Raw genomic sequence first — 22,970 nt, 5'->3', positions numbered from 1 at the left:
CCTCTATAGTCCCCAGAGGGCCCTAGGAGGGAAGGAAGCCCAGTGCCGAGTGGACACCAGAGGGCCAGCCCTCAGGATCTCGTCCACAGCCTCCCCCGACCCCCAGCCCTCACCTTGAACCCGATGCCGCCCTTCTTACAGCACAGGCAGGCCAGCATGAGGGCAATGACGGTGAAGAGCCCGGAGAAGGACACGGCCACCACAGACAGGGAGGACGACCAGGAGAGCTCGCTGAGCGGGGCGCCGTCTGCCGAGGGAGAGAGAGTTACAGGGCAGCTCTGCGACCCGGCCCCCATCTGCACCCAGTCCCCCAGGCACACTCTGGGGCCAGCCGGATCCCCACGCCGGGCTCCGAGGCCCCCCGATTCATTGCGGTCTGAGCCTCAGCACCCTTACCCTTGCTCCAAGACCCCACACTCGGAGGCACAGCCGCCGGCCCAGGGCCGGTGGACACACGGGTTGGCCACGGTGGCCCAAGCCTGCAGTCCATGGCCGGCCCCTGGGTGCCACACTGGCCTTGCCAAGGGACAAGGGGCTGGCTGAGCTGGCGAGGCCTGCTCAGCTCCCACTTCTGGGGGGCTGTGGACATCCCTCATGGGCTCAGCGTCTTGGGGCTATGGGGACCCTCTCCCACGTCTCTCAGACTGGCCAGCCCACCCACCCCTGTGGAGTGGGCCCCGGGGGCTGCCATCGTTGCCATAGCTATGGCATGGCACTGGTAAAGGCTGTGAGACCCGGGAAGGGGGCTGCTGGGAGGCGGACCAGGGCCCCGCTAAGCGGGAGAGACTGAGGACCTGGCTGCTGGGGGTCAGGGCCGGGACCTGTCCAACCTCTGAGGACAGGGATGTCACCGTCCCCAAGAAGGTGAGGCAGCAGAGTTCCTCCATGCAGTCTGGCGTTTCCAAGTCACCCTCTTACTGAACGCCCACCAAGGGACCCCCGGTGCTGTTTCTGTCTTGAGGACAGCAGGGTGCCTCGTTCTGCAGCACCTGGTCCATGTGAGCCCCTCATGGCTCACCCTCATGAGGGTGGGGTAACTGTGATGGGGTAACTGTGGTGCCCAGGACAGCACAATGTGGCCCTCCAACACACAAGCATGGCCCCCAAATTAGGGCTCCAAGCTGCCCCCACTCCCCCGCTGAGCCAGGGCTTTGGGGAAGCTTGGCCCATCTGGTGCCCGCAGGACAATGTGGTGGGGCCAGCCGGGGTCCCCTAAACGCTGGGCAGGCAGTTCCACCCCTGGCCTGCCCTCCTGTCCCACAATACCGGCTCCAGTGCACGCCCCTTTCCCGAGGACTTTCTTTCTGCCCGTCCTCCCTTCGGACCCTGGAGGCTTCCTGCCTGTCCCCAGCTCCTCTGCCCACTGTGTACCCCAGCCCCCCAGCTCCCAATGGCTGATTCCTCAGGACCCCATCATCCCACCCAGCACACCTGCCATCACTGGTCCCTCAGGTCAGAGCAGGTCTCAGCAGCGCCTCACCGGGTCCTAATTGGCACTGAGGTGGCTGCCATGCCTGTCTCCACTGGACAGGAGGAAATGGAGGCTCAGCGAGGGTGAGAAGCCTGCCCGAGGTGGCACAGCTGACCTCTGACTGATGTGCTTCTGCTCCTGGGCATTCTGCGCCCACATGGGAAGCCAGAGCTACCAGTTAATGGGGTATCTAGGAAGACTTCCTGGAGGCAGTGTGAGCCCAAGAGGCTGGAACAATGGCAAGTGCGGCCTGGACTCCTACTCAAGTTTCTGAGCTCATTCCAGATACCCACACACAGGGAAGAGAGGCGAGGCTGAGGGCCCAGGAGGGCAGGGTCACCATGGCAGGGGAAACCAGCTCAGCCTGCCCTTGGAAGAGACCCTGGAACTTTTGGCTGTATTCCCCAGTCCCGTGGGGCTGCAGATACTTTCACAGGGGCCTCCACAGGCCAGGTTTCGGGTGGGGGGCCCACCCACTGTGTAAGCATCACCCCCCCAACTGGGCTCTCCCACCCAAATAGCGTGTACTCACAGGTTGCTGAGCAGCGCTGGCTGCCGCACCCCCAAGAAGCCATGAAAGCCCCCAAGGATGTGCTGTTGCCATGGCAACCCATGGGCGTTCAGCAGGCTCCCCTCCCGCCACCTCTGCCTGCACGCGCACTCCTGCATCTCCATCTCCTGGATGGTCCCAGGGCCTGGAAGAAGGCAGCAGGCACCAGGCCCATCACCCACCTGCCCCTCTGGGCCGCACAGGCTGCTGTCGGGCAGGATAACCTCAGATGGCCCAGCCTCAGCCTCTGCCCTCAGCCTCCTTGATGCTAGTCCTGGGGTGCGGCCCTCCTGTGGGTCCCCTCCCAAGCCCCTGGCGGGCCCTGGTCACAGAACTGGGCTGAGGGTGGGTGGGCACTCAGCATGATGTGCTCGACTCAGCAGCAGAGGAAGGTGGCGGGTGGGGCCCCGAGTGGGCCTCCCCCACCATCCAATGCCCACGTCCCTGAAGGTGGATCTGCGGGGATGGGGAGAAGACCAAACAAATGGGCAGAGGCAGAAGCGGCTGAGAGGCTGTGGACTTGAATTTTCAAATCTACGAAACATGTCAGTTTCTGGAGCCCCACCAATGCTGGAACAGTTGAAACCCTGCCCCCCTCCCCGAGACTACAGCAGGTGACAGGAGTGTCACCCTCAGAACCACTCTGCAGACGAGGACACGGAGGTCCGTGTCAGAAGCTAGGCGACTGCTCTCGGTCCCCAGGGAGCCCCTGCCCTGCCCTCCGCGGTCAGAGGATGATCCTGGTGGGAGAAGGAGGGTTCCAACAGCCCCTCGGTGTCAGATGGACCTGTCCCCTCCAGTGTCACCCCCAGATCCCAAGGCCGCACAGGGGCCGCTCACCCCCTGCCCACACATGGGCATCACTCACTCACTGCACCCTGGCCACCCCCAGGAGGGAGCCACCAACGCCCTCAGCACCTCCAGCTCTGGCTCCCGGAGCCCTTCTCTGAGCCCGCAGGCCGGCGCCTACAGCCTGGGCCCTGCTGGCCGTGAACTCCTGAAACAGACCAGTGTCTGGCAGAGACACCTGTTGTATCAACACAGCGTGAACGAACACACACACGGGGGCACACACACTATGTACGCACACACACATACCCTCTCTTCCAGTCCCCCCGACAAGCCTGCTCAGGAGGTATCATTGTGCCCACTTTAGAGGTAAGAAAATTGAGGCTCAAGGAAGTTATAGATGCAGCCAAACACCGACAGGGCTGGTGCCTGGGGGCCTGGGTAGACCCACTCCTGACTCCTGGCTCCCTGCTCCTCCACCATCCACCAAAGATGCCTACGGGGAAGGTCCCGCTCGTGCCCTTAAGATCGGCGCCCACTAACAGTCTGGGAGGCCCATATGGGGTCCCATTCACGCCCCACCTCTTCCCAGAGGGCAAGAGGGGTCAGCACCTCGTTTCATTCTTTTGACAACCTCAGTGAGAGGTGTGACAGCCCAGGGATGCTCTCTGTGTCAAGGGCTAGAGGAACACTCAGGGCCTGGAAACACCAATAAGCCTGTGTTCACTGATGGAGGAAAGAGAACAGTGCCAGGACCACAAAGGGCGCAGAGGCCCATCAGGTTTGACGCTGGGGCAGTGGGGCCACGAGGAGGGGGCAGAGCAGCCTCAGGTGGGTATTTGGTTCCGCAGAGCAAATAAGCAACATACTGGAGCCAGTGCAGGACGGGGAAGAGCCGGAGGTGCCCGCGGCGGGTGGCGGTGCCTGCACGACCCCAGGGTATGGGCACCTGGCACACCTATAGTGCACAGACAGGCACTGACCTGTGTGTCTGTACTCGTGCGCCTGCACACATGTCCTTCCATGCTCTGTCCACTGAGGGGGCCTGGCAGCGGTGACCCCGAAACCATCCCCCCAGTACCAGGCCACTCACACACCAGAACGACACCACGAGTGCCCGGGAAGACAAAAGTTGCAAATGGCTTTGTTGTTTGTTTCGGAAATGAAAAACCCATTCAAACAAACCTCAGGCCGTTCACCTCTGCAGCAGAGAGCATCCAGCCACGGCTTTGCTCCCAAACTCCGAGCCCTTCACCTCGCTGTGGCCACTCACCCTACCGTGACCGTCAGCCCCACGCGAGCCCAGCACGGGAAGGCCCACTTCCAACCGTACCCCAAGCCCAGATGCCTGCCGCTCTACCCTTGGCCTGGGGGACAACTACACAGGCCGCGGGAGGGCAGCTTGGCAGTGAGACACAGGTCGGGGTGGGGGTGGGGGGGTGTTCCTCACCGCCCACCAGGTGGCACTCTCTGGCCGTTTTATGTCCAAGGGTTCAGCGGGGAGAGCCTTCCTGTAGACTCTGGGCAGGTGAGAAAGGATCAGAACACCAGCCCCTGGACATGGCCATGAAGCCCAGCACATACATCACCGTGCCAGCCCCCTTCTGTAACCGTGAGGGGCTCCAGAACTGAAGCCAAGGTCTGGGGGCTGCAGGGCTGGGTACCAGGCACCAGGCCCCTGGATGTGGGGAACAAACGCCCCGCTTGTGCGGCTGGTGGCTGGCTCAGAGGGGTGCATGCCACCCGGGGGTCCAAGCTTGCGGCTACTGCACTTGGGACCCACCAGCATCGTGGCACATGGCCTCAGCTAACACCCTGTGACAGGAGGGTCCCCTGAGGCACTGCCCTGCTGGCTGGCCCCCACTCGGGGGACCCTAGGCCTCCACGGGTGTTTCTGTCCACCCAATGCCTCCGGGACCCATTTCTGCAGCACTGTCACCAGAGGTTCCATCCCTGCCCCCAGACCCTGCCCCCAAAGCAGAAGGGAAGGCCAGACCCTCACGGCACCCACAGCTACTGCCCAGCCCCACAGAGCACAGTGGCCACGCATGGACAGGCACCGCCTCGGAGGGCCCTGGCGGGGGCAGCAGCTCCCAGGTCAGGTCATAGTCAAGGGCCGCAGGCTGGGCTGCCCAGTGCAGCTCCAGGAAGGGAGGGTGCCGGGGCCAGAGGTGAGGGGAGCCTGCTAAGCAGAGGAAGACCAACCCCCGGCCAAGAAGCCTCCCTTGCACGCTGGGGCACTCGACCACCGTGGGGCCTGGCCCCGTGGTCCTCCCCACAGGAGATGGGCACCTGGCGGGCAAGTGCTGGCACGTCTCTGTGCCCATGTGCCAGTACCAGGGGGCTCCTGGTCATGGTGGGAAGAAGCTACCTGCTCACCCTCCCCAGGCTGCGCTGGGGCAGCTCCAGGCCAGGCTGGGAGGGGGCTCAGGGCCTCGCTGGGCTGGAAGCTCCACCAGCTGTGGGACCCTGAGCCTCAGCTTCCCCATCTGGAAATGGGGCCACCCCACACCGAGTGTGCAACAGAGGAACACCAACCCAAGGTGTCAGCTAGGCCTGGTACACACCACAGACCCCCTACCACAAGACCCCGCCCCCCGCCCTTTCCCACTCCAGCTCAGCCCCAGGTAAGGGGTGAAGGGTGGGCTAAAAGGTGCTCCAGGCCTCCTGCTGGCTGAGCGGAGGGCGAGGAGAGGAGGAGCAGGGGCAGAGGCTGGCCCCACAGCGAGGCCACAGGGCGGCCGCTCACCACCTGCTCCTCTCTGCCCCCATACTCCTGCCCAGAGGGCACGCCAAGATTATAAAAATAACCCACAGACCCAGGTGAAGTTCACACCACCGGGAGTCACCTGGGAGTGGCCAAGGGTGGCCCTGCAGCCCGAGCCCTTGGTTGTACCCCATTCAGTGAGCCCCCCGCCCCTGCACTCGCTCACCTCCAGGCAGGAAACGTAGCCCCCGCGGGCACCCAGATCCCAGAGCCCCTTCAGGCCCCACTTCGCCAATCTCGGTCCAGCTGGGATGGGGGAGGGCTGGCCCACCACACACGGGGCAGGGCAGGCAGGACTGCTGAGTGCTGGCAAGTTCTCTCTTAGGGTCCATTTCATCGTCCAGGTCTGCCCTGGGGCTGTGCAGACCTCCTCCGGCGTGTCCAAGCCTCGGAGGCATCAAGGCGGGGGCAGGGCACTCATGCGGTGTGGCCTCCACGGCATGGGGTGAGGCTCCCACTGCTTCAGCTCACACCCGCCTCCTTCTGAACTCTAGACCCTGCCTTCCAGGGTCTCCAGGGTCTGCTCACTCCCCATGTGTCCCGTGTGCCCCACAGCGAGGTGAGCTCCTCAGTCCCTGGAGCCTCGTCCCGGACGCCGAGCCGCCTGCGTCCCCGGAGCCGCTCTGCAAGCTTCCTCCATCCGAGCCGCCCTGGGCGGGGCAAGTGGCCTCAATATGAACTGCTTTAAGCAGGGGCAGGTGGCCCCCATCAGAGGCTCCTTAAGCAGGGGCAGGTGGCCCCCATCAGAGCCTCCTTAAGCAGGGGCAGGTGGCCAAAGTGGTCCTTCACTGGGAGGGGGATGGGTGGCATCTCAGCCGTGGGCTAGGTTCCTGCCAAGTGACCGTGGGCGTTGGCACACAGCCCTCCACCGTTGTAGGGCTCACTCCCCAAGGCCCCTTTCGCCGTGGGGGGCACCCACAACCGGGGGCACCCACAGCCAGGGTCACCTGGCAGGCACATAGCCTGCCTGTCTTCACCCAAAGGGCTGGGGTGAGGAAGTAACAGACAGGAGTCTGGGGCCCCCGGCCAGGACCCCTCCCTGCCCTCCCCAGTGCCCCATGCCCGCTCTGTGGGCAGAACTGGGGCCAGGGAGCCAGGACACTGGGAACAGGGTGGTGACATCACAGGGAGAAGCAGCGCCCGTGGGTGGCTGAGAGCACACAGGGCAAACCCTGGGCCCAGACCCCTCAACGGGCCCACAGCCTACGGGGCTGGAAGAGGCAGGGGCTGGGCCGGGGATTCTGGAAGGAAGCCTCACGGGGTGGGGGTGGGGGGTCCCTGGGGTGGTGCTCCCTGAGAGCAGCGGCCAGCCCACCCCCACCTCCACCAGCAGGGGTCACGTTTCTGGCGTAAGAGGAGCTCTTTTTTGTTGTGATTAAGGCTCTGCTTTAATCAGATGAATTCACACAGGAAAGGACTGAGAGTCCAGCTCCCTTATGCGAAAACGCAGGTTGTAAAAGCCGACATGGTCATACAATACAAACACCTGTTAACCATCGACCATCACAACAAAGGTGGTGTGTGCGGAGCCAAGAGGCGCCTGTCCCATCTTCCCTGACACCCAGGAGTATTCACACCCCAGGGTAACAAATGCTCAGCAGCTCACCTCTGACACCCACCAGCCCCTACAACACCCCAAAACCCACGCAGCATCTGAGCCAGAGCAGCAGGTAGACCAGAACCACCCCGCGTTCCTGGCCGCTCCTCTGTCTGAGGTCCCGCCTCTGCGGCGCCCTCCTGTGGGGATGATTGATGGTGGACCCTGTTTCGTTAGATACTTCTTAAAATAATAATTCTATCCACCTGCAGAAGCAACAGAGAAAACAAGACAGAGACGACCAGCTTCCCCCCGACCCAGCAGGCCTATGGCCTCCATCGGCCCAATTCTGCTGCTTGAAGGGGACCCTGCCTTCCTGGCCAGCCCGGTGGCCTGATGAGCACTGCTGGGCAAGGCCCAGCCATTTCCAAGGAGGCACAGCGTTCGGTAAAACTGCATGGCCACGTTTAGGAAGAGTAACTCACGCTTACCGGGCACTGCTGTGTCCCGAGGGTCTCCCGTGGATGCTTTCTCTGCCAGGAGGGGCCCCTTTCCAGTTCATGATGAGCAAACAGAGCCCGCCCCCACCCCCCAGCCTCATGGGTCAGATCTCACCCGTACCACCCAGCTTCCCACCTGGAACCACCCTTCTCTGGCCCCACCCCACCTCCACTGGGCCAGGCACATGTGGGGGTCTGAACTGCAGGTCATTTCAGGGTGACAGCCCCCACACAGCTGCAGCCAGGCACCACCTCCCAAGGCAGGGACACCGGGTCCACCAATGGGTCCCCACCCCTCCTTTCCCTCCCCTCCCCCTCCCCCTCCTTCCTCCCCCTTCTCCCTTCCTGCTTTTCCTGTTTCGTTTTCAAGTTCAACACATTCTTTGAGGATTCCCCCCTCCCACACCTTCTCTGCTGTCCCCCAGATCACCTCAGGGACCTGCAACTGGGGTAGGGAACCCAAGGGAGACAGGTGGGCCAGAAGACCCTCCTTCCAGACCCCACAGGGCTAGAGTCCCATGTCCCCAAGCCCTCCTTGCCTCCTGGACATCCCACAGTCCCCCATAAAACCTGCCAGGTGCTGGCTCTGGGACTCTGCCCCCACCCTGTCCCCCGAGTACACGACTGTAACACCCGCCACATGACAGGTCCTATCCAGTTCTCCAGGACCAGCCTGATCCCACTGGGAGGGCGGGTAAGCAGGGGGCAGGAGTGGGGTCCAGCGTCAGGGTCTGGGCACGAGCCACACCACCCATGGCCCTCAGTGGATGGACATGGAAGAGGATGGGGGAGGGAAGCTGGTTTAAGCTGGGGTGGAGGCTGCAGGGCCAGGACCTGGGTGTCCCTTGGGGACAGATCCCCCCATGGCCCACCCTGGAGGTCTCAGGGCCCTTCACAAGGGGCTCCGTTTTTGGGGGGCCTGGCCCTGCAGGTGACACGGGAGGGGTGACACGGATCCTATGCTCCCCAAAGGGGGTGGACATCAGTACCCAGCAGATCCCTCTGGTGAACCACCCTCGGTGCTGGTGCTCTCTGGTCCTGGCCTCGGTCCGTCTCCAGGGAGGGCTCCGAGGGGCTGGTGGGAGGAGGGGGATGGACCATTTGTGGGGGGAGCTGTGAGGAGGGGAGGGAGCAGTTCTGAACAGAACCAGGTACCAGGCCGGGCTTCTTGTAAAAGGAGTGACTTGTTCCACCAATGAGTGGGGGTGAGGTCAGGTGAGTGGTGTCCATCAGGGGGCTGTCACACGACTTGGGTCACCCCACCTCCCTCACCCCCTCCCAGGCACCCATCAACAAGACCCATGGCCTTGTAGTGGATGAAGCTCTAAACAAGAGAAACTAGAAAAAGTGCAGAGAGAGGGATCTTGCCTTTCTAACTCTTAACATGTCCAAAAGCTACAATCATTAAAACCATATGGTTCTGCAGCAGAGATGGGCCAACAGGTAAAGAGCGAAATCACAGCCCAGAGCCAGGCCTGGCCTCAGCGGAAGACCCTGCACAGAATGCCCGGCCCCGTGTGGTCTTGCCTCAGACCACACACCAGGATAACTTCAGATCGACATCAGTGAGTCAAATTATAGCATCTGAGAAGAAAATAGATAAATATCAGGCTTCTCAATGGAGAGGGATTTTTAAGCTAAAAGCAACGGAAGGAATCATGAAAGATCAATGGGTTTGGCCACATAGAAACATATGTTCCATAAAAGCCCCAAATTAAAAGGAAACAACAAACCAGGACGAATGATTGACAGAAAATTTGTCAAGGACTGATGTGACTACTTTTGGGAGCACACAATCAGCAAAAACTAAAAAAATACATTAAGACCCCAAAACAGAAACAAGCAAACACCACACAGTCAGCCCACAAACAAGGAAATGCAATTTGACCAGCCCACAGGAAAATGTGCAGCCTCGTCCATAATAAAAGAAACGAAATGTCACACCCGATGTCAGCTTCTCGACCACGTGAATTCTTAGAAGCTGGTGTCTGGCCGAAGCCCACACACCAGGACCAGCTGCCCAGGCGCTCTGGTGGGCGTAAGTTGGAGCAGCCTCTGGAAAGCGATTTGGAGACATGCATGCAGGGCCTGGGAGACCTGCCAACTCCCAGGCCTAGTGATTCCAGGTCTGGGAATTTAAACGAGAGAGCAGCCTGGATGGCACACAAATCCAGACTAAAAACAAAGGAAGGAGCAAGTTAACATCACAGGCAGGAATCGCTTCACACAGGGATGTTCCCTGCAGTGGTGTTTATAAGAGTAAAAACCAGCCTAAATAGTCACAATAAAAAGATTCCGTAAAAACAACAGTACATTTGCAAAAGAAGCCACAGAGAGTGAATTTAAGAAGATGTTTTAAATAAATGAGGAAATATCAACTTTATGCGAATTTTAAAAAGTGGATACACAAGGAAACGGTTGGGCTCAAAGCAAATGCTTGTTATTTGACCACGGGGTCAAGGGTTCATGGGGTCTCCCAAATATATATCCTTCATGAGTTCTGACATATCCGTACACCAAACCCATCAAACCCAACACTTTAAACATGCTCAGTTTAGTCTATTTCTATTATGCCTCAGTAAATTTGAGAACAAGAGGCAGGACATAGAATTGTTTATAAATCCTGATCACAACCATGTCAAAAAAAAAAAAAAAACTAACTGAAAGAAAATATCTCAAAATGTGAACAGTGATTGTCTTGGGTGGTAGAATTCTGGGTAGTTAATACCTTCTCGTCTGCAGTTTTCATATTTTCTACAATAAGCATGTACTACGTCGAGAGTCAGATGTGTATAATTTTATTTAATTATCACCCACGCCTAACCCCATCCCTCTCGTCTTTAAAGACCCCCACGGTCTCACCGTAAACAGAATGGAGCCCAGATCCTGTCCTGGCGTCACAGGGTCCTGGGTCTCCACAGGTCTCTGTCTGCCCCCCACCCCACACTCAAACCCCACCTGCGGGAGCCACATGGCTGGAGGTCCGTAAGGTTTCCCCAGGGAAACAATGGGGACACAGAGGTGGAAGGTGGAGGTGGCCTGGATCGGCGAAGAGAAGGGTCAGTGACTCCAGCCATCCTCAGGTCAGTGGAGCCACGTCTCGCGGCCAGAGTGCAGGAAGGAAAGCAGGTTGTGCCTCACTCTGGGTCCCGGGGTGGCCCCTGCACCCTCCACCTCCTCAGCCGCCCCCTTCACTGTCCTGGGCTAGACGCCATCCTCCTCCCAAGTGGACCCAGGCTTGGCCTACATCCCCTCCTGACCCCGTCAGGGCCCCAGCTCCCACCCTGGTCCCCAGCTTCTTCTGGGGCCCCAGACCCCGATATCCCCCTGGCCCTGGCCCTTCCCTTGGGTGTCCTGGAGCATCTCAAACCAAAGCCAGCATGGAGTCCCTGTCCCCCTCAAGGCAAACCCGCTCCCTGGGTCCCTCCCACCCCCTCCCCAAGTGGGAGACCCCAACTGCCTCTGGATTCCTCTTGCCCCCTCCCCACGTCCAGCCCTGCTGAGGCCACTGAGCTCCACCCCATGGCCCAGACCCTACCCAACCTCCTCGGGGGTCTGTGGTTTCCAGGCGGTTCCTCACCTGGGACTGAAGCCACCTTCCAAAAGCGCCACCCATGAGCCCCCTCCGAGCCCTCTACCTGCCTGCCTGCCCACTGCTGGCCACTCCCCCACTGCACCTTCATCCTCGCTGGCCCCTCGGCCTGGCCCCGTCCCAACATCCCCAGCAGCCTGAGACACACGGCACTCAGGAAGCATTTCCAGTCAGCCCCCTCCAGCCTCAAGGCCCAGTGCCTCGGTCTCCCAGTCTGCTGGGAGGGGCCGCGTGCTGCCGCCTGGCTCAGCAGCCACTCTGAAGAGTAAGGGAGCCATCTGAGCCACTAGGACGGCCATGATCTTTAAAGCAGAAAATAACAGTGTTGGTGAGGATGTAGAAGAAAAAGGAGCCCCCGCGCAGCTGGTGGAGAAGCCGTGGGCGAGTCCGACGGCCCCTCCACGGCACTGCGTGGTCCATCCCTATGGAGTGTGCAGAACAGGCGGGTCCAGGGGACAGGGCCCGGGACGGGTACTGCAGTGGCACAGGGCTTCTTTTTGGGGTGATGAAAAGGCTCTGGAACTAGAGAGGTGGTAGCCGCACAACACTGTGAACGTACTAAATGCTACTGACCCGTACACTTTAAAGGGGTTAAATTCACGTTATATGAATTTCACCTCAACTTAAAAAGATGTTAAGCAAGCGGTCTGACACCTGTGGAGACTGGGTCAGGGGTGTGCCAACCCTGCCGGCCCCCATGGGCGGGCACCCCCAATGCGCCCCTGGCTGGCTCACTGCTCCCCCCAAGAGCCCCTTTCCAATCTGCACCAGACGCCCATAGCCTCATCCTTCACCCACTCCCTTGGGGCGCTGCCCAAACCCTCCTGGAACAAAGGCCACTTCCACAACAGTGAGGGTCCTGGACGACCCCCCATCGCGGCCAGACACCATGGGGAGCCCACTCCTCGACCAGCATCTCTGCCGGGGGCCGTGGGCTCCGAGGCCAGAACACCAACTGCCTCCCTGCTACAGCCCCGTCTGGCCCTTGAGGTTCACTGGACGTTCCATCCTACTGTCGGAAGTCAGGGGGAACCCGGCCCCACCCCTGCTACTCAGGAACACACAGGCCAGGACCCTGTCCGCTCGTCCACCCTGTGCCCACCTACCACCAGGGCCCAGCACCCTTCCTGGCCCCCAACATGTTCCCCTGTGGAAGGAGGGGAGCTCTCAGATCCCTGCCGTGGCCGAGTAGCCTCGAATACCCCCACGGGGTCACCCACCCCAAGTACAGCCAAACTGCTGTTCTGAGCGCCTGGCAGCCGCCTGCGTGCCCCCACCTCGTACCGCACCTAGTCCAGGGCCGGCCACAGGCTCTGAGGCCCTGAGGATCTGCTCCTGTGGCTCACACCGAAGCCCACGGCACCACGGTACCACATGAGGACACAGAACAGCCGGCCCAGCCCCCACTGGCCTACGGTTCCAGTGGGGGCAACCAGGCCCTCTGAGGGGCTCCGCCCAGCCCAGGCAGTGAGCCTGGCTCTGAGCGAGACAGCCACGCCCCCTGGTATTCCCAGTGCCCCAGCTGGCCTGCCTGGTGCGGATGCAGCCGACAGGGGCTCACACCCGGGGTCACCAGCAGGCTGGGGCGGGGCCCTGGCAGGGCATCGGAGGGCATCCTGGCACCAGTGCCCCTGCCCAACAAGCCCGCCCAGCGATGCAAACAGGATCTTGTGCAGGAAGAAGCTGTGCAACCTGGGCGGGCATATCTGAGTTACGAGGCCGAGGTGAGCGGACAGCACGAAGGGCAGAGCTCTGCGTGCCCAGGCCTCCAGGGGCCCATCATCTGTCCCTTATACTCCCACCTCCCAACCCACAGCTGGGGCAAGTGGCAAGAGTCTGGGGCTTCCCCGGACAGAGGGCAAGTAGGAGGGGCATTCATACCCCCATGAACCATCCGGAAGGTGGACCCAGCGCTGAGGGGCCCGTGGGGTGGAGTTTCTTGGCAAATGTTTGCCCAAAGGCCCAGACATGGAAGTTCCCCTGGAGAGGAACAGAATTCTCTTGGCGGAGGAAGGGAAGCAGGTCACTGGACTTGTGTGGCGCCTCCCAGGCAGGACCCAGGCCCACCCCATCCTGGAGGACCCAGGCCCATGTCCTCACTCCTCCCCCAAATCTCTGAGGTCAAGTAGAGAAATGAAAGGACGCTGGTGACTGATATCAGAGCCCTGATTGCTCGGACACAGGGGTCGCTTGGGCCCCGGCACACCCACCTCCCCGTGGGCCTGCCAGGATGAAAGCCACAGCTACAGGATGCCCCCATCCCAAGAGCTGGCGCTGGGTGGGGCAGTCACGGACGGCTCTCAGTCCCAGCCCGCCACCCCACCAGGCTCACCCTGACCGCCTCAGAACGCAGCTCTGGGCAGGGGTGCAGCAACCCCACCTCCGCGGCCGCCCAGGCTCCACCCCGGCAGGTGAGAGGGGCCCGAGACACGTCTCCATGGGGAGGCTGCGCCCCACTGCCCCCACCCCAGGACCTTCCAAACCTCTTTACCTGCAGTCTGGATGTCCTAATGTACAGAGACAGGTGTGGATGGCACCTGCAGCGTGGAGTACAGACGGCGTTGGGGCCGCATGGGGCCGAGGACATCACTGGGGGAAAGGGGCCGGCAAGCAGGCATCCTGGACAGTCTTGCACCCCAAGGACTGAGGGGAGGGCTGGAAGGTGGAGGGCGCTGCCTCCGGGGGACGAAGCTCAAATGTCCGGCGGCTAAGTGGCTGCAGCCATTCTGCCGGCTTAAGTGTCAACCTGAAGTGACGGACCTAGACCCGGCAAAGTCCACGGACACACAAACAAGCAGCTGGGAGGCCCCCCACCAAGGCCCCCACGGACACACGGGTCACAGCAGCCGCCTACACAGGAGGGTTCTTTCCCCAACCCCGGACCGCAGACCCTTGGCAGGTGGCTGGACGGTCGGCGTGGTCGGAAGGGGGTGTCATCCCCCCTCCTGCCGTCCGCAGGGGGTCAGGAACTACACCATCACCCAGAGCCTAAGAGGGGAGCCCGAGGGCTCTCACTGCCCAGCGGCAGGGGAGAGCCGGGGGCCTGGGCCTCCCCCCGGAGAACCAGAGAGGGGACACACTCACACACACGTCCCCACGTCCTCACACAGGTGCACTCATGTTTACACGTGTGCTCACCCACTCCCACACACACACTCCCCCCACATCCTCACCCCCACTCAGACCCCTGCGCACATGCTCACGCTCACACACTCCCAGCACACACATCACACCCACCCACTCTCACACCTCTCACGCCAGGAGACGTGCTGGCAGTATGGGTTTGGACACCCAGCCCGGTCCCCCTCAGGCCAGGACCAGCACTGGGCGTAAACACAGTCGCGTGTGTGCCCCGAGCTCAGCACCAATGAGCAACACCCCTCCTGCCGGCGTGTGACAGGCCAGCCTGGCCACCACCAGAGGCCCCTTGACTCTTTCCCAGGAGCCCCAGGACCCACCCCAAGGCTAGTCCTGGGGCAGGGTGGGCACGCAGGATGTCCTCAGCCCTGGCCCCCCAAGCCCTGGTGACCGAGCAGCCCAAGGCACACAGCAGGAGTGGTTGGGTGGGGGGTGGCTGGGTGAGAACAGGGAAACACGGGCACTGCAGTCCCGTCTCTCCGCTCCCGGGGCCGCTCCCACTGACACCGTCTCCCCTACACAAACGGCCTCTCATTGGCCCCCAGCCTCCGTCTGCCGGTCCCTCCACGGCTTGCACGTCCCTCGGCCCCCACTCCCTGCAGGGGCTTGAGGGTGACCCCCTCTGCCCACCCTGTTCATCTGAGGACCCTGCCCTGACACCTGCTGGGCACGGGGTCGCCCCGAGGGGTACTGAGCTGGATGAATGAGTCCCTCTCACAAGCATGGGCGGGGGAGCATCGGGGGAGCAGCTGTGCAGAGGCCAGAGGCAGCCAGGCTCAGATCCACCCAGGAGAAAACCTACAGATGCACGGCTAGACCCAGGAAGCACTGCAGCCAGTCAGTTTCAGACAGGACTTGCAGGGCCGCCCATCACAAGAAGGAAAAATAAAGCAGAATCCGATGCACTGGCTCCCACTCCAGCACCAGCTGCTGAGGGTGGGAGGGCAGCCCAAGCCCAGAACTTCCTGCCATCCTGGCCTCCAAGTTTCTGCCTGGAACCCAGTGCGGGCAGAGAGTGGGGTGAGGTGGGCTGGGGCAGCAGGGGCAGGGCTCAGGTCAGGTGCGGCCTCAGCCAGGGGCAGGACTGTGCAAGCCCTGGCCCCGCCCTCCCTGAGCAGGCCCCGCCCTCCCTGAGCAGGCCCCAGCCAGGGGCTCCCTCCAGGGCTGAGTGGCCCAAGAGGGGCACGACCATCCCTCTGGGTCATTCATCCCCAGGGGCCAGAAACTGCCTCTTGAGGACGCCTGCCTCATGCCAAAAGGATTCCAGGCGGCTTCCTGGGATTAACAAGCTGGCCTACACCCCTGGTTTGCTGGTAATGCTTAACAACCGGCTCTCGGGAAGAAAGAGACGGAGGAGGTTTCTGACGTGGAGGCTTTGCAGGCTCCTGGGGCGCAAATTCTCCCACCACAGCCCGTCTCAAGCCACCAACCTGATGCCACTGAGCACGGGGATCGGGAAAGACTCGCCCCAGCGGTGCCTGCATACCCTGCCCCAGACCAGTGAGACGGCTAAGGTGTGAAAGCATCAGCCCTGATGCACACCTCTGACCTCAGTTCCAGAACATAGAAACACCACCCACAGCCGGGCAGGCCTGGCTCACACGGGGAATCCCAGAAGGCGACTTCAAATGGCCAACAAGCCCCCAGAAAGGCACCCAGGGCGTCAGGCAGCGGAAAAGGCGAGCCACGCTGTGGCCCTGCAGGAGCAGGGCCTCAATGCTGAGTGCTGGGCAGGGGCCTGCGTGTGGTGGCCCAGCCCTCAGCATCCACGAAAGCTGCCCCCAGACCCAGGCCCACTCCCTATGTTCCAGTGATAGAAAACGGAGGGCCCATGGAGAGAGACACAGACACACCTGAGCTGCACGCCTGCAGGTGGGAAATGTCCAGACAGGCGATCTCCAGAGACAGGCGATCTCCAGGGACAGGCGATCTCCAGAGACAGGCGATCTCCAGAGACAGGAAGCACATGAGGGGCTGCCGGTGGGTGTGCGGCTAGCACGAGGGGGACAAAAGTGTTCTGAAACAGTGGTGACGGCTGCACGCTTCTGTACATACAGTAAAAAGCACTGAAGTGTACGCTTGAAATGGATGAATCATACGGTACGTGAATCATATCTCAATAAAGCTGTCAGAAAAAGAGGGAAGAGACGGCGTTGGGATGCCTGGAGCTGGGCAGAAGGCAGTATCTGTCGACGGCTGGGCAGAGAACCTGCCGTTTCGCTGTCAACAAGGAGTGACCTCGGGCATGAGGCCGAGCGCGCCCAGCCAGACTCCTTCCTATGAGCATCCTGTGCGGGTGACGTCCCCCAAAAGCGGGATTCCTTCTTCCCAGGGGGGTGCCCGGACAGCCAGGTGGGCCTCACAGCAAGTGGAGCCGAACCACCTGCCCGGGACTACAGGCAGCTCCACGCAGACAGCCACCAGCCCATTACACAGTCACCACACATCCCTCTACAAGCGACCACCTGCCATATCCTACCATGAGAGGCGACCGGGGACCCACCCCAGCCTCCAGATGCCGGCCAGCATCCTGCTGCCCCACCTCACACACCCTCTGTAGCAAGTGACCCCCAGGCTGCCCAGAACCACCCAGTGCCCTGGCCCTGCCCATTCCTGTCCTGCCACTTCCTCTGGCAGAGCCAGAGCAGGGGCTGGGGACCTCGCGAGTACGAGCCCCTGTCTGCTCATGCCCGGCCCCAGGGCTGGCAGTGGGAGAGCCCACACCCTCCCAGAAACCCCCACATACCTAGCTCTGGCGGCCGCTCCCGCGCGGCTCCAACTGCTAACTCCAGAGTCACCCTCAGCAGACCTTCCCTGACCCCAGGGCACCCTGGCCCCTGCCCCTCAGGCTGACACTGGCAGAGGAAGGCAGGGACCCGGCGGGGACGCTGCCTACTGCGACAGGCCAGACAGGCTGCCTGGGAGCTGGCTCTGGCCCGGCGTCCGCTGCCCTCATTTCCTCTGCCGGCTTCCTCTGCCGGGGGAGGGGAGGCCACGGGCCGCCTGTCCTGCTGGTGCTGGCTCCTCTGCAAGACGCAGCTGGACGCCGAGAGCGAGGCCCCAAGGTGCCCAGATGAGGGCTACTGGCCTGGGCCACAGCTGCCTTCCTTTCACCGCGGTCCAGTGAACTCGCGTGTTCTGAGGCGCCTGCACACGTGTTACCTTGCTTTCCTCCTAAGACATGTCCAGGTGGGTAGGGCTGTCCCAGTTTACACAGAGGAGATGGAGGCTGGCATCAAGGCAGAGGCAGGCTCGGCCCCAGATGACGCCCCGTGGGGCTCAGAGCCGCCCTGCAGGAGTGTCCTGGGGCAGCTATCGCAACGTGCCACAAACTGGGGCCTTAACGCACATGGAGTGTCTGACGTTCTAGAGGCCGGACGTCCTGCATGAGGGCCACACTCCCTCCAGAGGTTCCGGGGCACAGCCCTTCCTGCCTCTCCCAGCTGTTGGAGGCCCCAGGCCTTCCTTGGCTCGTGGCTGCATCAGCCCAGCTTTGCCTCCATTGTCATGTGGCATGGGACATCCTCCTCCCTCCTGAATCTCCCCCTGCTCTCTTGTAAGGACCCAGCCATGGAATTAAGCCACCTTAATCCAGGATGGCTTCATCTTAACTTATTACAGCTCCAAATGCCCTATTTACAAACAAGGTCCCATCCTGAGGATCCAGGTGGACATGAATTTGGGGGGATGCTATTCCACCCATGAGCCCTTGACCTGGGGAAGGTGCAGAACAGGGAGGAGGATGGAGAATGGGCGGACCTGCTCAAGGGCAGTGACTGCAGGTGGCCGGGTGACAGTGGGGCAGTCCTTCAGGGCCAGCCACCAAGAGGGACGGCTCCAGGCTCCTCAAGCCTCAGGCCACCGGGACCCGGTGACTCAGCCCATCAACTGAAATGAGAGCAGGGGTGAGGCTGAGGGCCAAGGGTGGGGCGGGGGTCTGGCTCCCCTCAGCCATGACCTTGACCACCCCCCGCAGGAGACCACAGCGCCCACGGCCCAGCCCAGGCTCGCACACAGGTGAAGGCATCTGTGAGCATGCGTGCATTCGTGTGTGTTCACGTGTGCGAGTGCCTGCGTGAGCCCGGGCACCGGCGCATGTAAAGCTACCCTGCGTGAGGGAGAAGCAGCCCCTTTGTGAGAAGAGCATAGGCTGGAGAATGTGCTAGAATGCAGAGAAACTGCCCGAGGGAGGACTGTGGCCTCCCCCCTGCCCTGAGCTGGCCCACACCCCCAGACTCAGCCCCAGAGCCACAGCTTCCACCCTGCGGCCAGCCTTTCTCGGGGCGCGGGGAGGGAGTAACACTCCGGCCCTTGACGCCCCTCTCCCCCCAGCCTGAGTCGATCTGGGGAGGGCCTGATGGAGGGGACGGGGGGCGGGTTGTGTCAGGCAGCATCTGCCTTCAGCTAGGCCCCGTGGGCAGCAGCCAGCGAGCGGTGGGCCACCAAGTTCAAGAACCACTGCCAGCACGTGTCCGTCAGCCAGAGAGAGGGACCCCCAGGGCTGCAAAAGCCCGTTCCTGGGGGCCTCTCAGTCCTCAAGTCCCCAGGCGCACCTGTCCCCGTGCAGGATAGATCAGGCCCAGCCGGAATGCCCTCCCTGCGCCCTGTTCCCCAGCGACACCTTCTCCGTAAGGCCCGGGCATGCCCAGCCCTGAGCCGGCACCTCGCGTACATTAACGCTGGTGAGCCGGCTCCCAGGGGGGCCAGGCGCAGGACGAGGACGCGGGCAGGCAGCAGCATGTGACCGAGAGGCTGGGGGCTGCCTTGTCTTCCATGAGCTTCCCCAAACTCCAGGTCCCGCCAAATGGTCCACGGTGACCCCTACCCCAGGGTCAGCCTTGAGTGGTGCTCCCTGGGGACTGACCCTCACCCAGCACTCCAGTCACCCACATGTGACCCTCAGGAGGGGACACCACAGTAATGCCCACCTACAGATTAAGAAACAGAGGCACAGAGAGGGCCATGGGATCAGGGAGGGATTGGTCCACTACCTGCCCTACGGGGTCCTCAGAAGCTCCAGGCCCCCAGGCTCAGGACTGCAGAGCTCTGACTGAGGCCTACACCTGGCAGGCACCTGCTGAAGGCCTGGGCTGTACCCAGTCCACCCGGGGCCGGAGAGGGTAAGAAACAAGGGCAGCTCCCTGCCTCAGACATTCCAGCAGGAGAGGCAACCCCCCGCCCCGCCCCTTAGAAGCCACACCTTCCCCCCACCAGCCAGACCCAGGTGCTCCCGATTCCCACGTGGCACCCTCATCACCCCTCAGCTCTTGGCTTCCATACCCCACCACCTGGTCTCCCCAGAGTGAGGTTTCACCTATGTGGGGCTGAGTCTCAGAGAGGTTGAGTGACTGGCCCAAGGCCACACAGTGCTGAGGTCACAGGGCTGTGACTGCCCAGAAATCCCCCAGGGTCACCCACATCCTAAGGAAGAGCTGGACCCCAGAGGAGGCAGCCCTTCCGGATGCCCACCCGCGCCGGCCCATCGCCCCAGGAGCACATGCTGGGCCTGGCCCCCTCCAGTGGCCTGCCCTGCCCTTATCTGGTAGGTGGTGGTGGCCCAAGCAGGAGAGCAGTTTAAATGAGGTCCCCCAGCCCCCAGGCCTCACTCAAGCGTGTGCCTCAAACTCAGCCCCTGTCACTCTCTACATAACCGCACCATTTTCACCACCTATGTGGAGAACTGCCACAGGACCCATGACAGACAAAGAGCTGGCAGTAGGCAGCAGACCTGGCCTGGTGACACTGTGAGGACCCTCGGCCTGGGCCAGGCTCCTCTGTCCATCCCTGAGTGTTGAGTGACCACAGAAACAAACTCCGAGACAGCCACAAACACGACTATCCCCTGCCCTCCGAGTTTGGAGGACCCCGAGCAGGGTCCCCTCCTTAGACAGGAGCCAACTTCAAACAGAACCATCTCTCCCCGCTGTGAGGACGGGAGAGCCGCGCGCCACTGTGGCCTTGTCTCCACACCGCCCCCCCATAGGAGCAGCCTCTGCTCATTGAGAGTCAAGTTTTCACCAGGCGCTTAACCGCTAACTGAGCTTGGGGTAGGCACAGCTATCCCATTTTACAGGTGAGAAAACTGAGACTCTGGAAGGCAAGGGTGGGCGGGGGGGACTCCAGGGGGTGGGAGCTGGGCTCTGAACACTGGGCATTTAGCAGGAGGGCAGCGGACCCCACCCCACCCCCTCCCTAATGCCCACGTGGGGGCCAGCACAGAGCCCTGCACCCCAGCCAGCAACCCATTTCCACCATCTAGGGTGGCCCCTCCCACAGTGGGGCACAGTTCTCCCCTTCACTCCACCTGCAAACAGAAGATCTCCCCTTGCCTCCTGACAACTTTTTTCCCTCATAAGTCCTTAAACTGACACATTATAATTACATTGATCACAGCTGTTTACAGGGCCACTTGCAAGAGGAGCCAAGCTCAGCTGTCTCTCTAAGATGGGGGAAGGGCCTCGTGCTGGGACACACACACAGGGCAAGTCTGGGCCCCACAAAGAGTGCAAGAGGCAGGGCGTGGGGGAGGGCGTCGCCAACCCTGGGTCAGTCCTGGCACACGCCCCGCCACACTGCCAACGGTTCCAAGGCTGGACCCTCACTCCCCAGCAGCCGCACTGCATGGAGCGCTGGCTCGGAGCCAGCAGGACACGTGTCCCTAAAGGTTGTCTGGGCCTGGGACTGCTGAGCAGGGCCACCTCCAGCCCCTGCCCTCAGAGCCCAGCCAGGGCTGTCGCTGGCAGATTCTGGGCCATCCACTGGTGACTCCACGTTCTCCAAGCTCCAGGAGTCGCCTTGGGAAGTCATTTCTGAGCCAGTGACACCCACACCCTAAGCCCAGCAGAGGAACCTGCTGTCAGGTCCCCTCCCCCAAGAGCAAATGCCTTCAGATGGGGCCGAATCCAGGGGACCCTGTGCATCACTGCACGAACTGGACCCTACTCCAGGGAGGGAGACCCAGGAGAGGCCGTCACGTGCTCACCCGGCTTTGTTTTGGCTGGATTAGCCTGTGCCAGAGCCCCAGTGACATGTGGGTAGGACTCTGGGCCCTTCGGCCAAGGCTCCAGGGCAGGGGTTTATCTCCCACTCGGGCCAAGGAGGGGGGTGCTGAGGCCAGCGAAGACAGAGGGAAGAAAGCCTACACCTCCTGGTGACAGATGCGGGCCTCCAGCTGCCCCTGGTCCCTCTGCCCACCACGGCCGCCCACAGCTGCCAGGAGATCAGGCAGCCATGGGTAAACAGGCTGCCAGGGCCGCCAGCCTAGCCCCACGCCCCCTGCAGCCAGCTTGACAGCGCCACCTGGGCCTCTCCCTGCCCGGAGGGCCTGGGCATCCACTGAGGCCCATCTCTTCCGAGCCTCTGCTCAGTGGGTTCTGTCCTGTGGGTTGACCACTGCTCCCACCTCTCCATGTGGGCGACTGGGTGGCCTGGCAGGGCTCCCCAGAACCAGCTCCCAGCCTGGGGAGATGCCTCCCATGCTAAGACCGTAAATCCACGAGGGGCCATGGTCACCTGGGCCTGGGGGGCGACATTCCCACACCTCCCGGGGGGCTCTTAGTCCTGGCCACCTCCTCCCCCGGACACCTGGGGCCAACACGGGCCGTCCTGCCCGTTACCTGAGACGGAAGCTTCCACAGAGACAGGGCAGTGCCCCACTGCCCACCCCCGCTGCTGGAGGCCGCAGCCGTGCAGTGCCAGCCCCAAGGCCTGCCCGCCTCCGGGCTTCCAGGGGGTCCTGCGGGGAAAGCCGCTCCTTCTGCGGCTCCACTCAGAGTGAGGAAAGGGTTAACTTCCATGCAAAATAGGAAACGGGGGCTCTGGAAGCATCATGTCCGCAGTTGGGCAGGTTAGGGGCAGCCGCAGCGGGCAGAGGGCCGGCAAGGGGCGCGGCCAGGGGACTCACCGGGGTCGAAGTGAGAGCTGAAGGCGAAGCTGGGGTTGAAGAAGGACGACGACATGGCCAGGGCCAGCAGCGCGTCTTGGCATCCCCCGGCGGGCGCTGCGCTCAGGACGCCCGCGGCCCGCGCCGCGCCATCACCCGGCCGCCGCAGGTGCGAGCGCGCCTTGGCCGCCGCGCCCGCCCAGCGCCCACAGCCGCAGCCGCGGGCCCGGCGGGGTGCGGGTGCGGATGCCGGTGCGTGTGCGGGCGGCGGCGACAGACGAGGCGCCTCCCCCGGCCGGCCGCGGCGCCGCGGGGCTCCCGGGCTGGTGCAGTCCGAAAACACCGGCGGGAGCGCGCGCGCCGGGGGGGCTCTCTACACGGCGGGGGGGGCACGGAGACGCGCGGGGGGGGTACCCGAAGGCTGGGGGCGTACGGAGACGTGGCGGGGCACGAAGGCACGAGGGGACACAGGGACGCAGGATGGGAGATCCGGAGACGCGGGGGTGGCACGGAGAATGGGGGGGCGCTGGGAGGCGGAAGGTGCGGGGGGAAGGGGGCGGGGAGGGGGATACTGAGGCGCCGGTGGGAGCTCAAGAGACGTAGGATGGGAGACCCGAAGGCTCGGGGGCACGGAGGGTGGGGGAGGGGTGCTCGGAGGCGAAAAGTGCGGGGGGGGGGAGGGGGGAGGGACGGAGACTCAGGGAGGGGGCACCTGGAGGCGCGGGGGTGGGCAGAGGCGTGGGG

The 22,970-nt window shown here is 62.6% G+C and overlaps 1 protein-coding gene across 8 annotated transcripts in view; it reads right to left on the bottom strand.

The window, feature by feature from the left end:
* The window catches only part of AATK (apoptosis associated tyrosine kinase), a 45,350-nt gene extending 22,865 nt beyond the window's left edge, over positions 1 to 22,485 (bottom strand). For 3 of the 8 annotated variants that reach the window (XM_073797219.1, XM_073797222.1, XM_073797223.1), the window contains exons 1-3: positions 17,091 to 17,500; positions 16,198 to 16,469; positions 114 to 247 (exon numbers count right to left, since the gene is read on the bottom strand). In XM_073797219.1, the coding sequence (XP_073653320.1) occupies positions 114 to 247; positions 16,198 to 16,312 (249 nt within the window). In that variant the 5' untranslated portion in view covers positions 16,313 to 16,469; positions 17,091 to 17,500. The other 5 variants (XM_073797221.1, XM_073797226.1, XM_073797220.1 and 2 more) reach the window with 4 other exon arrangements.
* Positions 22,486 to 22,970: the final 485 nt, after the last annotated feature.

The sequence above is a fragment of the Tursiops truncatus genome, chromosome 20, assembly GCF_011762595.2.
Source record: "Tursiops truncatus isolate mTurTru1 chromosome 20, mTurTru1.mat.Y, whole genome shotgun sequence".
NCBI lineage: Eukaryota > Metazoa > Chordata > Mammalia > Artiodactyla > Delphinidae > Tursiops > Tursiops truncatus.
Note: the sequence above shows the minus strand (reverse complement) of the source record. Positions and strands in the feature narration are given on the sequence as shown.